Source organism: Lepidochelys kempii, chromosome 14 (genome assembly GCF_965140265.1).
Source record: "Lepidochelys kempii isolate rLepKem1 chromosome 14, rLepKem1.hap2, whole genome shotgun sequence".
Lineage (NCBI taxonomy): Eukaryota > Metazoa > Chordata > Testudines > Cheloniidae > Lepidochelys > Lepidochelys kempii.
In genome coordinates, this window is record NC_133269.1 from 26,741,455 (window position 1) to 26,755,638 (window position 14,184).

Consider the following 14,184-nt stretch of genomic DNA (forward strand, 5'->3'; position numbering starts at 1 on the left):
TGCATTCTTTCTGATGTTTATGTAAAAGAGCGCAAGCATATTCTCCAAATATGTGAATTAATATACTAGTCATTTGCATGAAGTCTCCAGATTTCTGGACCTTCAGCATTAACAGGTATGACTGTTGATGAAAGAGGGCACAGGTGGTACAGGTTGTAGGCTTCAGCATGGCTGAGATGAGCTTTCAGGCCAGTGCTACAGGGTGGCTCACAGCAATACCTCCTCAGTGGTGGCTGACAGGAAAGATGGCACATCCAAAGCCCTGCCTATACTGACAGGCCTGGGAGGGAGGGTATGGAGTGATGTGGGGATTGTGCATGTAGAGTCCATGATAATTGTAGAGACACAGCTAAGGCCAGGCCTGAATGGAAAACAACCATCAATAAAGGTTGTAAACAGATTAAAAAAGACAGACATGAAAAACTGATTGAAAAAAAGGCCAAGCATCATACAAAGTCTTCAGTGGGAGCCTTCACGTTCCTGTGTGATATCTGTTCATGACCTTACTCCCTACAGATCAGACTATACAGTCACAAGAGAACTCATGAGATGCCATGATGGCATAGTTGGATACAACGGAGCCACGCCATGTGCAGTGAGGTGAAAGTCTTGGGAGAACAAGAGCACTGCTTTCGTTCTCAGTTTAGTTTCAGAAAGACAGAATGAAGACAGGAGAAGAGATTAGCCATGACTGATGAGTTAATTGTATGTCATCCCCTTTACTGGGTAATATGAGCACCTGGGATGTGATACTGTTCCATGGCTGGTCTCTGCAATGCAACTCACTACAGAGACTGACACCTAAAAAGTTAGGAACAATATGTGGAATTAAAAATAAAGTTACTGTCACCCTTCAATGTGTTTGCAAGTGGCTCCCAAATACAGCTAGGCAAAATGTTGCTAACAAAACGGGGATTTTTTGGCACAAAAATACAGCTTTTTTGATACCAAACATTTTGTGAATTCATGTAGATTTTGCTGAATTGTTTTGGTCAAAAGAAACCCTTAAAAATCGGAAATGTTTTGATTTGATTTTTTCTAAACAAAAGGTTTCATTTTTTTGTTTCAAAATTTTCTTAAATTGTATTTTGAAAAATTCAAAAACGTTTATAAAGCTCAAAATCTACACAAAACAGTCTTCTTCTTCTTCTTCTTCTTCTTCTGTAAGTATCTGTTTGCGACACTAGGCATGTACTTGGGTGGCTAGTCCTTCTATCCACTTGGCCGCCCTAGCTACAGCTAAACACTGCTCTGATTAGTGCGCTAGCCAAGCTAGTGTGGGTATATTGCCTCGAGTTGGAATTTGTAGCTCCAAGTGTAGATATACTGTTTGTCATTTCTGAGATCAGGACTATTCCAAACCTCTCTCTGATTGCTTTATTGCAGGATTTCCCAGACCACAGTTGCCAAAAGTCTTTATAATAATAAATAATAATAATAATAATAATAATAATAATAACAATTAATAATGATAAACCATTTAATCTCTATCAAGCTCTATGACACAGAAATCTAAAGTGTCACATAGTAAGTCAGTGGCTCAGCCAGAACTAGAAGCCAGCAGTCCCAACTGTGCCCTGCTATAACTACTACAGAGCACTTCCTCTTCAAATTCCCCGTCATAATATTTATAGGAGATTTATTCACATAGCTGGTAAGACAACAAATCTTTCTATATATATCCATGTCTTATATGAATGACAATCATGCTCTGAGTCAAGTTTGCCAAACAATACTTTGCCAAAAATGCCTTGACCTAAGAAAGAGGAGGAGGCTGCTACATGTGCAGATAAGACCCTATAAAAGTGCCCCTAGGATGAATCTGCCTTGTCCTTGCACAGAAAGCTTCAAGGTAGGTGTATGGGGGGATCTGGGCTTGCAGAGAGGAGAAAGTACCCCTGCATTCCACACATCCCACTGCATTCCTGCTGCTGCTAGCACTCATTTCCAGGAGGGATTGGTTCTGTCATCAGGGCTTTTAAATCCATTTTTCAAGGCATCTATACATTTTCAGTCTCCAGTTTATCACTAGAGTTTCATGCAGCAATAAGAAGGGAATTTCTATTTCTATTTTAGAATACTGACCAGCTTCCAGTCTGCATACTAGCCATCTGGTGTCACGAAAGAGGTAAGATCCTGATTTACTAATTCCCAGGGGAGGGTGAGTGACCCTCTAGGGTGGGATTTTTATACAGCTCAATAAGCAGTCATTGTATCCCCTAATATCTATGCCCATTGTGTAAATGCACTGTATATTGCGCTTGGGCTCTCTTGCCCATGACAGGCAGGTCTCCAAAGTGGCTGGACTTGAAGTCACTGACCACTAACGCTGGGCCGGCCAGTGCCCTCTCTGAGATTCCTCTCCTGAATACACACATCACAACGTAATTGTACACAGTGAGCCCCGACACCTCAGCTTGTAGGTCCCTAATAAACCAGGACAGAGTGGCCCAACAGAGGAGACCCACCAGGGACAGAATCTAATTACTTGTCCACAGAATAAATCTATTCTTTTAATGAACGTGTATCCAGAATTTGCTTTTCACCCACACCCCAAACATCACTGACAATAATTTTGCACCAGCTGAAAGAGACACTTCTCTCCGGTAAATGCTAATCAAGTTTTCATCTCGTACTGCGCAGAGTAGTAAGTGGGTGGGACTTAGATGCCATGTGTGAAAATGCCTTCAGAAGAGGGTTTCAGGCAATGTTTAAGGCAGCTGGTGGCCCTTTCACACTGACTCGACCAGTCTGACAGTGCCACTAATGCACTGTATAGTTCTTATGTAGTTAGGTAAGGAAACTATAAAAGGAGTAACGGCAAATAAAGGCATATTGATAATATTTGGTTAACTGGAGTGGGAGAGACAGACAGACAGAGTTTAAATTACATGAGAACCAGTGCTTTATTCTCTAATGCCGGAAAATTCTTTATCAAAAGCAATGACAATAGTAGCCTCCCCTTTGCACCTCTCCCAATATCCACCCTCCTGCTCCCTTTCCCTCATTGTAAGCACACCATACAGTCTAAAACGTAGCTAGAAGAGAGGATGTAAGAGGGCTTTCATATTTCCTAGTATGTTTTTGGCTCTTCCTGGTCCCTCATGTAGGGATCTGCATATGCTATTCCTATCAACAAATGCGGTGGACAGTGGAGTTCATCCCAATGGAACTGCATGGCCCCTAATTATAAAGATCTGAACAGGCAAGATGAAAAAGGGGTGGGAATGAAAAGTGTGATAAAGTGAAGCCCCAAATGAGTGTCTGGGTCTAAAGTGAGTGAGAGAGCCTATCACGCAGCTCTGGCGTTTCTTTCATTCCAGTTCCTGAGTCAAAAAGGTAACATTTTCTCCTCATCAGAGCTCACTGCTGAGCTGCCCTAGATAAACCGCAGCCATGTCGTCGGATGCTGAGATGGCCGTCTTTGGGGTGGCAGCTTCTTTCCTCCGAAAGTCAGAGAAGGAGAGAATTGAGGACCAGAACAAGCCTTTCGATGCTAAGACTTCGGTCTTTGTGGTGCATCCCAAGGAATCCTTTGTGAAAGGCACAATCCAGAGCCGGGAAGGAGGGAAGGTCACAGTCAAGTCTGAGAAAGGAGAAGTGAGTAAAAACAAGGAGTAAGGAACAGCATTTTGTTCCTCCTCTGTTCTTAGCTGATAGAAATGGGTCTCTTCTTTCCTTCCAGACGGTGACTGTTAAGGAAGATCAAATCTTCTCCATGAACCCTCCCAAATATGATAAAATCGAGGACATGGCAATGATGACCCATCTCCATGAACCTGCTGTCCTGTATAACCTCAAAGAGCGTTACGCAGCCTGGATGATCTATGTAAGTACAGGCTGCGCTGGGCATCACAAAATGGGGAAGAGATGGCCAGCCCTCTGTGGAGATAGAGGTGGTTAGGGACTATTTAGAAAAGCTGGACGTGCACAAGTCCATGGGGCCGGACGAGTTGCATCCGAGAGTGCTGAAGGAATTGGCGGCTGTGATTGCAGAGCCATTGGCCATTATCTTTGAAAACTCGTGGCGAACCGGGGAAGACCCGGATGACTGGAAAAAGGCTAATGTAGTGCCAATCTTTAAAAAAGGGAAGAAGGAGGATCCTGGGAACTACAGGCCAGTCAGCCTCACTTCAGTCCCTGGAAAAATCATGGAGCAGGTCCTCAAAGAATCAATCCTGAAGCACTTGCATGAGAGGAAAGTGATCAGGAATAGCCAGCATGGATTCACCAAGGGAAGGTCATGCCTGACTAATCTAATTGCCTTTTATGATGAGATTACTGGTTCTGTGGATGAAGGGAAAGCAGTGGATGTATTGTTTCTTGACTTTAGCAAAGCCTTTGACACGGTCTCCCACAGTATTCTTGTCAGCAAGTTAAGGAAGTATGGGCTAGATGAATGCACTACAAGGTGGGTAGAAAGCTGGCTAGATCGTCGGGCTCAACGGGTAGTGATCAATGGCTCCATATCTAGTTGGCAGCCGGTATCAAGTGGAGTACCCCAAGGGTCGGTCCTGGGGCCGGTTTTGTTCAATATCTTCATAAATGATCTGGAGGACGGTGTGGATTGCACTCTCAGCAAATTTGCGGATGATACTAAACTGGGAGGAGTGGTAGATACGCTGGAGGGGAGGGATACAGAAAGACCTAGACAAATTGGAGGATTGGGCCAAAAGAAATCTGATGAGGTTCAATAAGGATAAGTGCAGGGTCCTGCACTTAGGACGGAAGAACCCAATGCATGGCTAGGCAGCAGTTCTGCGGAAAAGGACCTAGGGGTACAGTGGACGAGAAGCTGGATATGAGTCAGCAGTGTGCCCTTGTTGCCAAGAAGGCCAATGGCATTTGGGGATGTATAAGTAGGGGCATAGCGAGCAGATCGAGGGACGTGATCGTTCCCCTCTATTTGACATTGGTGAGGCCTCATCTGGAGTACTGTGTCCAGTTTTGGGCCCCACACTTCAAGAAGGATGTGGATAAATTGGAGAGAGTCCAGCGAAGGGCAACAAAAATGATTAGGGGACTGGAACACATGAGTTATGAGGAGAGGCTGAGGGAGCTGGGATTGTTTAGCCTGCAGAAGAGAAGAATGAGGGGGGATTTGATAGCTGCTTTCAACTACCTGAAAGGGGGTTCCAAAGAGGATGGCTCTAGACTGTTCTCAATGGTAGCAGATGACAGAACGAGGAGTAATGGTCTCAAGTTGCAGTGGGGAAGGTTTAGATTGGATATTAGGAAAAACTTTTTCACTAAGAGGGTGGTGAAACACTGGAATGCGTTACCTAGGGAGGTGGTAGAATCTCCTTCCTTAGAGGTTTTTAAGGTCAGGCTTGACAAAGCCCTGGCTGGGATGATTTAACTGGGAATTGGTCCTGCTTTGAGCAGGGGGTTGGACTAGATGACCTTCTGGGGTCCCTTCCAACCCTGATATTCTATGATTCTATGTCTTTCCTGGACTTCCAAACTAACAGCTACACTAAATCATGTGGAAACCAATCTCATTATCTCCCTTTCTTTCAGACCTACTCGGGTCTCTTCTGTGTCACTGTCAACCCCTACAAGTGGCTGCCGGTGTACAACCCAGAAGTTGTGACTGCCTACAGGGGCAAAAAGCGTCAAGAGGCCCCTCCCCACATCTTCTCCATTTCTGACAACGCCTATCAGTTCATGTTAACTGGTGAGTGGCTCAAATCCTGAAAAGTGATTATAGAGTGAAAATTTCATATGAGGAATCACAATCTTCTTTCCGGGAAATATGACATGCAGCTAAAGACACCAAAAACATTCAGAACTAGCAATGTGCAAACACGAATTCATCCAAAGACAAACTGAACCTGACCCAAACATTAGTCCAGCTCACAGAGAACCCAAAGCAAACCTTTTTGGAAGTTCACAAGCGTGTGGTTAATGGAAAAAGTACAGAATGTCCATATCTGCGTCTGCACATTCTGGCTCTAGCTAGGCCCAAAGAAGAACTGTAAAAAATCATGACACTCTGTTCTCAGGAAGCCTGATTCTTCCTGACTTTGCATCGTGTGTGTCATTTACACTTGTGCAAAGTGGTGCATCAGAATTCTCCACTCCCTTACACCTTGTGAGATAATTCACACGCACTTTGCACTTGTTTTGCACTGATGCTATGCAGATGGTTATAAATTGAGGATCAGGTCATTATTCTACATACCCCTTTGCTGTCCTGAGATATAAATAGCTTCATCAGATTTCTGTAAGAGGGAATTCTGTGAAAGGGACATGGGTGTAAGTATCCTGTGATGGCTCTATTGATCTGCATGAGCTTATATTTATTATGGCTAGGATTTTCAAAGAGGCCTAAGGGAGGTAGATGCTGAATTCCTATGGACATTAGTTAGTTGCCGGATGCCCTGAGGCCCCTTTGCAAATCCTAGCACTTATTTGTTTCATTCAGTTTTCAGTGAGTTCAGTGTTACACAGTAACTCTTTTAAGTCTCTTTGGTTCTGTCTCTTTCACAGATCGGGAGAATCAGTCGATCCTCATCACGTATGTATATTTCCCTGCTCCAGTTTTTGCTGGCTTTGCTGTGCACTACAGGAAGAAACTCTTTGGTGATGTGTTCTCTGCTTCTCTGTTTGATTTGACAGCGGAGAATCCGGTGCTGGAAAGACTGTGAACACAAAGCGTGTCATCCAGTATTTTGCAACAATTGCAGTTTCTGGGGAGAAGAAGAAGGAAGAGCCAGGCAAAATGCAAGTGAGTTGGTCATTAGAGAAGGGATTAAATGTTCTGTTCTGAAGCTGCCATTTGGTTTAAAACGACCTTAATTTGACAATAATTGTTACTTTGTAGGGGACCCTTGAAGATCAAATCATCAGCGCCAACCCCCTGCTGGAGGCCTTTGGGAATGCCAAGACCGTGAGGAACGACAACTCCTCTCGTTTTGTAAGTCTTTTTGACAAAATTGTTCCTAGCCACAAGCGCAATGATGGGCCGTATATGTTCCTACCATTACACTGACAATATAAATGTTGGCTGAGTTTTCACACCTGCGGAAGAGACCCCAGGGCAGCTTTGCAAATCCCACTTCTGGAGTCTGTCTCTGAGGGTTTAAACGAAATAACTTTTTTTTCCTTTAAAGGGTAAATTCATCAGAATCCACTTTGGCACCACAGGGAAACTGGCTTCTGCTGACATTGAAACATGTAAGGGACCTCCCTTTAAGGGTCACAATTCTTTGTCTCTCTTTCTTTCTCATGGTGTTTTCTTGTGGCTAATTATACTTTACCTGCCTTGCCAGATCTGCTGGAGAAATCTAGAGTCACTTTCCAGCTCAAGGCGGAAAGAAGCTACCACATATTTTATCAGATCACGTCCAACAAGAAGCCAGAACTAATTGGTAAGAAACGTTTTAATTCTTTTGGTGGAACAGTCACTGATGAACTCGGTAACATGGTCAATTAAATTATATCCATGTATATCCTATTCTTGTTTTCAGAGATGCTTCTGATTACCACCAACCCATATGACTTCCCCTTTGTGAGTCAAGGTGAGATCACTGTAGCCAGCATCGATGACCAGGAAGAGCTGATGGCCACAGATGTAAGTAACACATGAGAATTATCATGTGGAGTGTTAACTTTACTAGAGAAGATATTTACATTACTGATTCTTCTGACAGAGCGCCATTGACATATTGGGTTTCACTGCTGAGGAAAAAACAGCCATTTACAAGCTGACAGGGGCAGTCATGCATTATGGGAACCTGAAATTCAAGCAGAAGCAGCGTGAAGAACAGGCAGAGCCAGATGGCACCGAAGGTATTGGCAAAATCTGTATCTAAACTCTCAACCAATAACCCAGGGCCAGATTTACAGATATGTTCTAGACGTTTCGTGTAACTCTGGCATTGCAAATCCAACTTTAATTTGTTTTAAGCAGATAATTCAGTTGAGTTCCAACCTGCTTTGCATCACTGGAACAGCACATAACAGCCAGAGTTTGCTTCTGAATCTGTCCCTATGGCTGCTGCTATATTAGACACTGATTTGCCACTCCGTCATCAGTTTTACATTGATGTAAATCCACTAATGTCAATGGTGTTGCACTGGTGTAAAGCTAAAATAATGCAGTGAAGAATCCTTCCAATGTCTCTGCTAATGGTGATGAAGAAACAGAGAAGCAAAGGGCCTAAGTTTACATGGCCTGGCACCTAGTCCCTCACTTAGTGAGGGGGGATTTGATAGCAGCCTTCAACTACCTGAAGAGGGGTTCCAAAGAGGATGGAGTTAGGCTGTTCTCAGTGGTGGAAGATGACAGAACAAGGAACAATGGTCTCAAGTTGCAGTGGGGGAGGTCTAGGTTGGATATTAGAAAAAAACTATTTCACTAGGGAGGTGGTGGAATCTCCATCCTTAGAGGTTTTTAAGGCCCGGCTTGACAAAGCCCTGGCTGGGATGATTTGGTTGGGGTTGGCCCTGCTTTGAGCAGGGGGTTGGACTAGATAACCTCCTGAGGTCTCTTCCAACCATAGTCTTCTGTGATTATGCCTTGCAAAGTGTATATAAAATGTTGCTTCCAGGATATGTGAGCAGAGAGTTCTGAACTAGCAGGGTGTCACATCCAATTTGCACTCACTTTGTATGAGGTGGCAGGCAGTGGAGAATGAGGCTCTTAGGCACTGACCCTGAGCTTCATTTGGGCTGAGCCTGGCAGATCTCAGGAAGGGCAAGGTTGGCAGTGAACCACCTCTGAAGTCCCTGGCATTCTCCAGCTTGCTGGGGCCAACCCTGCTGACTAACATAAGCTGGTATGGCCAGAGAGCTGCTGTAATCTAGGCTCAACTATACCAGCCCCCAGGGGCTGTTTTTTCAGTGGAGAATATCTATGATACTGCAGCAGTCCTGCCATAATCCCTTTGTCGGGAGCACTGCTGGGACGCCCCATAGCTGATGGGCTGCAAGGGGAGCACTGAAGAGCTGTTCCAGCTGCTTTATACCTTCCAAGGAAGTCCCTTATGCTGAGGATATTTCCCAGTGCTTGAAACTGTCTGGTTTATGGCATTTTATGCCAGTAGCGGTGGTGTAAAGGCAAAGCAGCTGAGGCCAGAATTGAGGTCCTAGGGTTTGAGATCCTTCCGTTAGATAAAAAGATAGAAGCCACTTGTTGTCTCTGAAGAGTGAGAGTCTGTGCTCTGCCCAGGATTCTGATCTTCCTCTCTCTAGGATGTATGTCTCTGGAAGGGAATATAGGAGTGGCTCTATAAATACACATTATTTCATGGTCAGTTGTTCACTTTGTCAAAAGCTAACTGCTCTTTACAGAGTGAAAACGCTTCACTTTCTTTAGAGGATTGGGATCTAAGGGCAAATGCAAACAAAACATGACCATTATAGACCTGGTCATGATATATTCAATAATGGCATTACATGCTGTTATTAATAACAAAATCATTTAAGTAATTTAGCCAATGCTGGAGGCCATAGGAGCTGTGGGAGCTGAAGTCAATGGAATTGCACGGGGTTAGGTCAGGTCAGTGTTTGGCCATTAGCCTGTTTCCTTCTGATCATTCAGAAATTAGAATCCCTGGACAAGCTGCACAGTAAAGTGGCAAAGAAAGAACTTCAAAGCCATCTTTTCATTCTGTCTGTTCATCGGCTTCTTTCTCCTTAAAAATTGTTTTTATTTGGCCCTTATGAGGTATTTGTGAACAAATTCTTACAATCATTTGATGTACAGACCCGCTCAATCAAATGCAAAACAATTAATCGAGAAATCAAGAAATAAAGGAAGATCTAAACTCCATAATTACTGGAGTTATTAATAGATGTGGTAGCTGGTAAAACACAAACAGATCTCATTACTCTTTTCTAGTCATTATAAAAGACACCAAAGCCTATCTTTGAGCTACTAATTCATTCCTCTCCTTATTTAGTGGCTGACAAAGCAGCCTATCTGATGAATCTGAACTCAGCTGACCTGCTCAAAGCCATGTGTTACCCCCGAGTCAAGGTTGGGAATGAATATGTGACCAAAGGTCAAACCGTGCAGCAGGTAACAATTGGTGATCTAGAACTCCTGGTTTGAATTAACACACCCGGGTTTCTTCTTCTGCTTTGTATGGTAACTCCAGTCCCTCTCCTACTGGTTTAGGTGCACAATTCGGTGGGTGCTCTGGCAAAGGCGGTCTATGAGAAGATGTTCCTGTGGATGGTTGTTCGTATCAACCAGCAGCTGGATACCAAGCAGCCCAGACAGTACTTCATTGGTGTCCTGGACATTGCTGGCTTTGAGATCTTTGATGTAAGGAGCAGGGATTTGACAGCAGGTTCCTGGAAGGGACACTCAGGGGTTCTGAGAACTTTGAGGGTTTTTTTAACATTGTATATTTTTTATTTAAATAATTTCCTGGAAAAGCCTGACTTTTCTGCAGAAACAGTGTCTCTTGATCTTACACTAAGGCAGCATGACCCTCTAATGAGTCCATTTTTTGATAGACTTGTGTGGTACATGTAGAAATGACAACTGCATTGAAAGTGCATTCAAATTGTTAACAGGTGGTGCCTAATAGAAAATAAATGATTGTGTATCTAACACAAATTATTGTAGGTGTTTATGGCACCTAGTGGGCAGCTCGCTATTTCCCAGGCAGGCTTGGGGCTGAGGGTTTGGAAATGTGCCAATAGGCCAGAGGGCTGAGAGCTCGGAAGGGGTTAGCCAGGTTCAGACCCAAATGCCTGGTCATGGATCAGGGCCAAGAGTTGAGAAATGCCCAAGTAGGCTTGGGTCCCAGAGCACAGAAATACCTGGAGAAGCCTGGGCCTGACACTGCAGAAATGTCTTGGCAGAGCTGAGAATAGAACTCCCAAAACATCTGGCTGGCTCTAGGGAGAGGAATTCAGAAAGTCTCCCAGGATTTGCTACACAATAGTAGTATTGTTCTTCATAATTTAGCTTTTTCACATACACATTGAAAGTAATTCTTTGCATTTTTGTAGTTCAACAGCCTGGAGCAGCTGTGCATCAACTTCACCAATGAGAAACTGCAACAGTTTTTCAACCACCACATGTTTGTGCTGGAGCAGGAGGAGTACAAGAAGGAAGGGATCGAATGGGAGTTCATTGACTTTGGGATGGACCTGGCTGCCTGCATTGAGCTCATTGAGAAGGTATCTTTTCAATTCAAATGCCTTATATGTTCAAGAATTCTTTAATTACTGTGGGTTACATTGAATTTTAGATGGATTTTCCATGCTGAGGGCCATAAATATCTTGACCCATAATGTTCTAATTTTTTACTCTGAAACATTAAGGAGACCACACACAGCTTTATGACACCCTCTTTTTTCCAAGAGTGGAAATCAGGTTGGCCAGCTTTTAATCCACTCAATGTGTGCCATGTTAATTTAAATCTTTCTAGTTTTGTAATCAAAATGTCATGAGTACAAGACCAAATGACTTACAGAAATGTAAGTATATTACATCAACACTATTACCTGTCCTCCACCGCACTAGTAATATCCTCTTTTTAACTAAACCAAGAGATGGTCACATTGTTGCATCCAGAAAATCCTCATGTAATCTCTCTCTCTCTTCTCCCATCCCCCTTCTTATCTGTTGCTGTGTCTTTCAGCCAATGGGTATTTTCTCCATCCTGGAAGAGGAGTGCATGTTCCCCAAGGCGACTGATATATCTTTCAAGAACAAGCTCTATGACCAGCATCTTGGCAAGTCCAACAACTTCCAGAAGCCCAAGCCTGTCAAAGGAAAGGCTGAGGCCCACTTCGCCCTGGTGCACTATGCTGGCACTGTGGACTACAACATCAATGGCTGGCTTGAGAAGAACAAAGATCCCCTGAATGAAACCGTCATTGGGCTGTACCAGAAATCATCAATGAAAACACTGGCTTTGCTCTTTGCCACGTATGGTGGAGATGCAGGTAATTTCTGTGAAATCCATATTTTAATTGTTTCATAGATAGGATTAATAGAATATCAGGGTTGGAAGGGACCTCAGGAGGTCATCTAGTCCAATCCCCTGCTCAAAGCAGGACCAATCCCCAATTTTTGCCCCAGATCCCTAAATGGCCCCCTCAAGGATTGAACTCACAACCCTGGATTTAGCAGGCCAATGCCCAAACCACTACTGATTCCTCTAGAATCCCTACGAGTTCTAATCTAGTGGCACACTGTAGAGAGTGAGAAGTCATCTTCTGTCTGTGGCTTGGTCTTATTAACAAGGAAATAAAAAATCTGATCAAGTGTAGCTCAAGCCTCTTCCTTAGTATTGTCAAGACTGTGCGTTGCACACCCTAGATCCTCTTTCTCCAGACAGTCACTCCGACCTCCCTTACATATGGGTGTGATAGTAGGGCTGTCAAGCAATAAAAAAAATTTATCATGATTAATCGCATGATTATAAAAATTAATTGTGATTAATCGTGCGATTAATCACACTGCTAAACAATAATGGAATACCATTTATTTAAATATTTTTGGATGTTTTCTACCTTTTCAAATACATTGGTTTCAATTACAACACAGAATACAAAGTGTACAGTGCTCACTTTATATTTATTTTTGAGTGCTGTAGCTATCTTTAGAAATGTCACATTAGTACCTGCTTTGTGTTTTGTCAAATCTGCAGTGAAAGTGTTCTTAAAATGAACAACATGTGCTGGGTCATCATCCGAGACTGCTATAAAATGAAATATATGTCAGAATGTGGGTAAAACAGAGCAGGGTACATACAATTCTCCCCCAAGGAGTTCAGTCACAAATTTAATTAACGCATTATTTTTTTAATGAGCATCATCAGCATGGAAACATGTCATCTGGAATGGTGGCCCAAGCATGAAGGGGCATATGATCGTTGAGCATATCTGGCACATAAATACCTTGCAATGTCAGCTACAAAAGTGCCATGCAAATGCCTGTTCTCACTTTCTGGTGACATTGTTAATAAGAAGTGGACAGCATTATATCCTGTAAATGTAAACAAACTTGTTTGTCTTAGCGATTGGCTGAACAAGAAGTAGGACTGAGTGGACTTGTAGGCTCTGAAGTTTTACATTGTTTTGTTTCTGAGTGCAGTTATCTAACAAAAAAATCTACATTCGTAAGTTGCACTTTCATGACAAAGAGATTTCACTACAGTACTTCTATGAGGTGAATTGCAAAACACTATTTCTTTTGTTTAGCATTTTTACAGCGCAAATATTTGTAATAAAAAATAATATACACTGATTTCAACTACAACACAGAATACAGTATATACGAAAACGTAGAAGAACATCCAAAATATTTAATAAATGTTAATTGGTATTCTATTGTTTAACACTGCAATTAAAGCTGCGATTAAGCGTGATTAATTTTTTTAATTGCGATTAATTTTTTTGAGTTAATTGCGTGAGTTAACCGTGACTAATCGACAGTCCTAATAATGAGCTGTCTGCTGTAGCAGAAACCATTAGCCCTTTCTCAGCCTGACCAATGTTTATTAACAGGGTTGGCTGTTACAGGCAAACACCACCAGCCTGTGAGAGTAACTGTTCAAACCCCAAAGTGCGTCCTTTTAATTTTGTCCTTTTTGTGTGTGATTCAGAGGGTGGTGGCAAGAAGGGAGGCAAGAAGAAGGGTTCTTCTTTCCAGACCGTCTCTGCTCTTTTCAGGGTACAGTACATTGTTCATTATTGCATTCTCTGTGATGGTGGGTAGGAAATTCCCTTTACATCTAAAAAGTCTATTTTCCCAATGGTCTCAGTTATGAACTTTTTAAGTTAAAAAGCCTCTTTCAGTTGCTCTTAAAGGGCCTGATCCAAAGCCCATCGAAATCAGTGGAAAGACACCCAGCTTTGGATGATGTCTAAAGTACTTGGGACAGATTCCATTCTCATTTACACAGGATTAAACCAATAGGGCTAAATTTACCCCCTACTGTGGCCACTATGTACTAGGATTAGTAGGCCTGGCTGCCCACCTTAGGCTGGCTGCCTGCCGAGCATGGGGGAAAGTGCAGAAGGAGTAGGGCCAGCACAGTGGGTCCGAGACCATCTGCTTTCCAGCAACTGGCACAGGGGATATGGTGGAGGGAAAGCGGCATGGTTCAGCTAATGTCTGGAAGCGAGAACAGGCTGTTGGTGCTATGGGCAGTAGGCACATCTTAGAACTGCCCAGGGATTGCTTTGAACTGTGTCTCGGGGCAGCCTTTG

At 43.1% G+C, this 14,184-nt stretch overlaps 1 protein-coding gene across 1 annotated transcript in view; it reads left to right on the plus strand.

The window, feature by feature from the left end:
- The first annotated feature begins 3,396 nt into the window (after window positions 1-3,396).
- Window positions 3,397-14,184, plus strand: part of LOC140898371 (myosin-1B) — a 33,965-nt gene continuing 23,177 nt past the window's right edge. Inside the window, exons 1-15 of the mRNA XM_073312108.1 lie at window positions 3,397-3,600; window positions 3,686-3,829; window positions 5,521-5,677; window positions 6,493-6,520; window positions 6,622-6,730; window positions 6,827-6,919; window positions 7,116-7,179; window positions 7,275-7,373; window positions 7,473-7,576; window positions 7,656-7,794; window positions 9,909-10,027; window positions 10,127-10,276; window positions 10,972-11,142; window positions 11,607-11,913; window positions 13,578-13,645. Of these exons, the coding sequence (XP_073168209.1) occupies window positions 3,397-3,600; window positions 3,686-3,829; window positions 5,521-5,677; window positions 6,493-6,520; window positions 6,622-6,730; window positions 6,827-6,919; window positions 7,116-7,179; window positions 7,275-7,373; window positions 7,473-7,576; window positions 7,656-7,794; window positions 9,909-10,027; window positions 10,127-10,276; window positions 10,972-11,142; window positions 11,607-11,913; window positions 13,578-13,645 (1,956 nt within the window). The remainder of the gene's footprint in view (window positions 3,601-3,685; window positions 3,830-5,520; window positions 5,678-6,492; window positions 6,521-6,621; window positions 6,731-6,826; window positions 6,920-7,115; window positions 7,180-7,274; window positions 7,374-7,472; window positions 7,577-7,655; window positions 7,795-9,908; window positions 10,028-10,126; window positions 10,277-10,971; window positions 11,143-11,606; window positions 11,914-13,577; window positions 13,646-14,184) is intronic.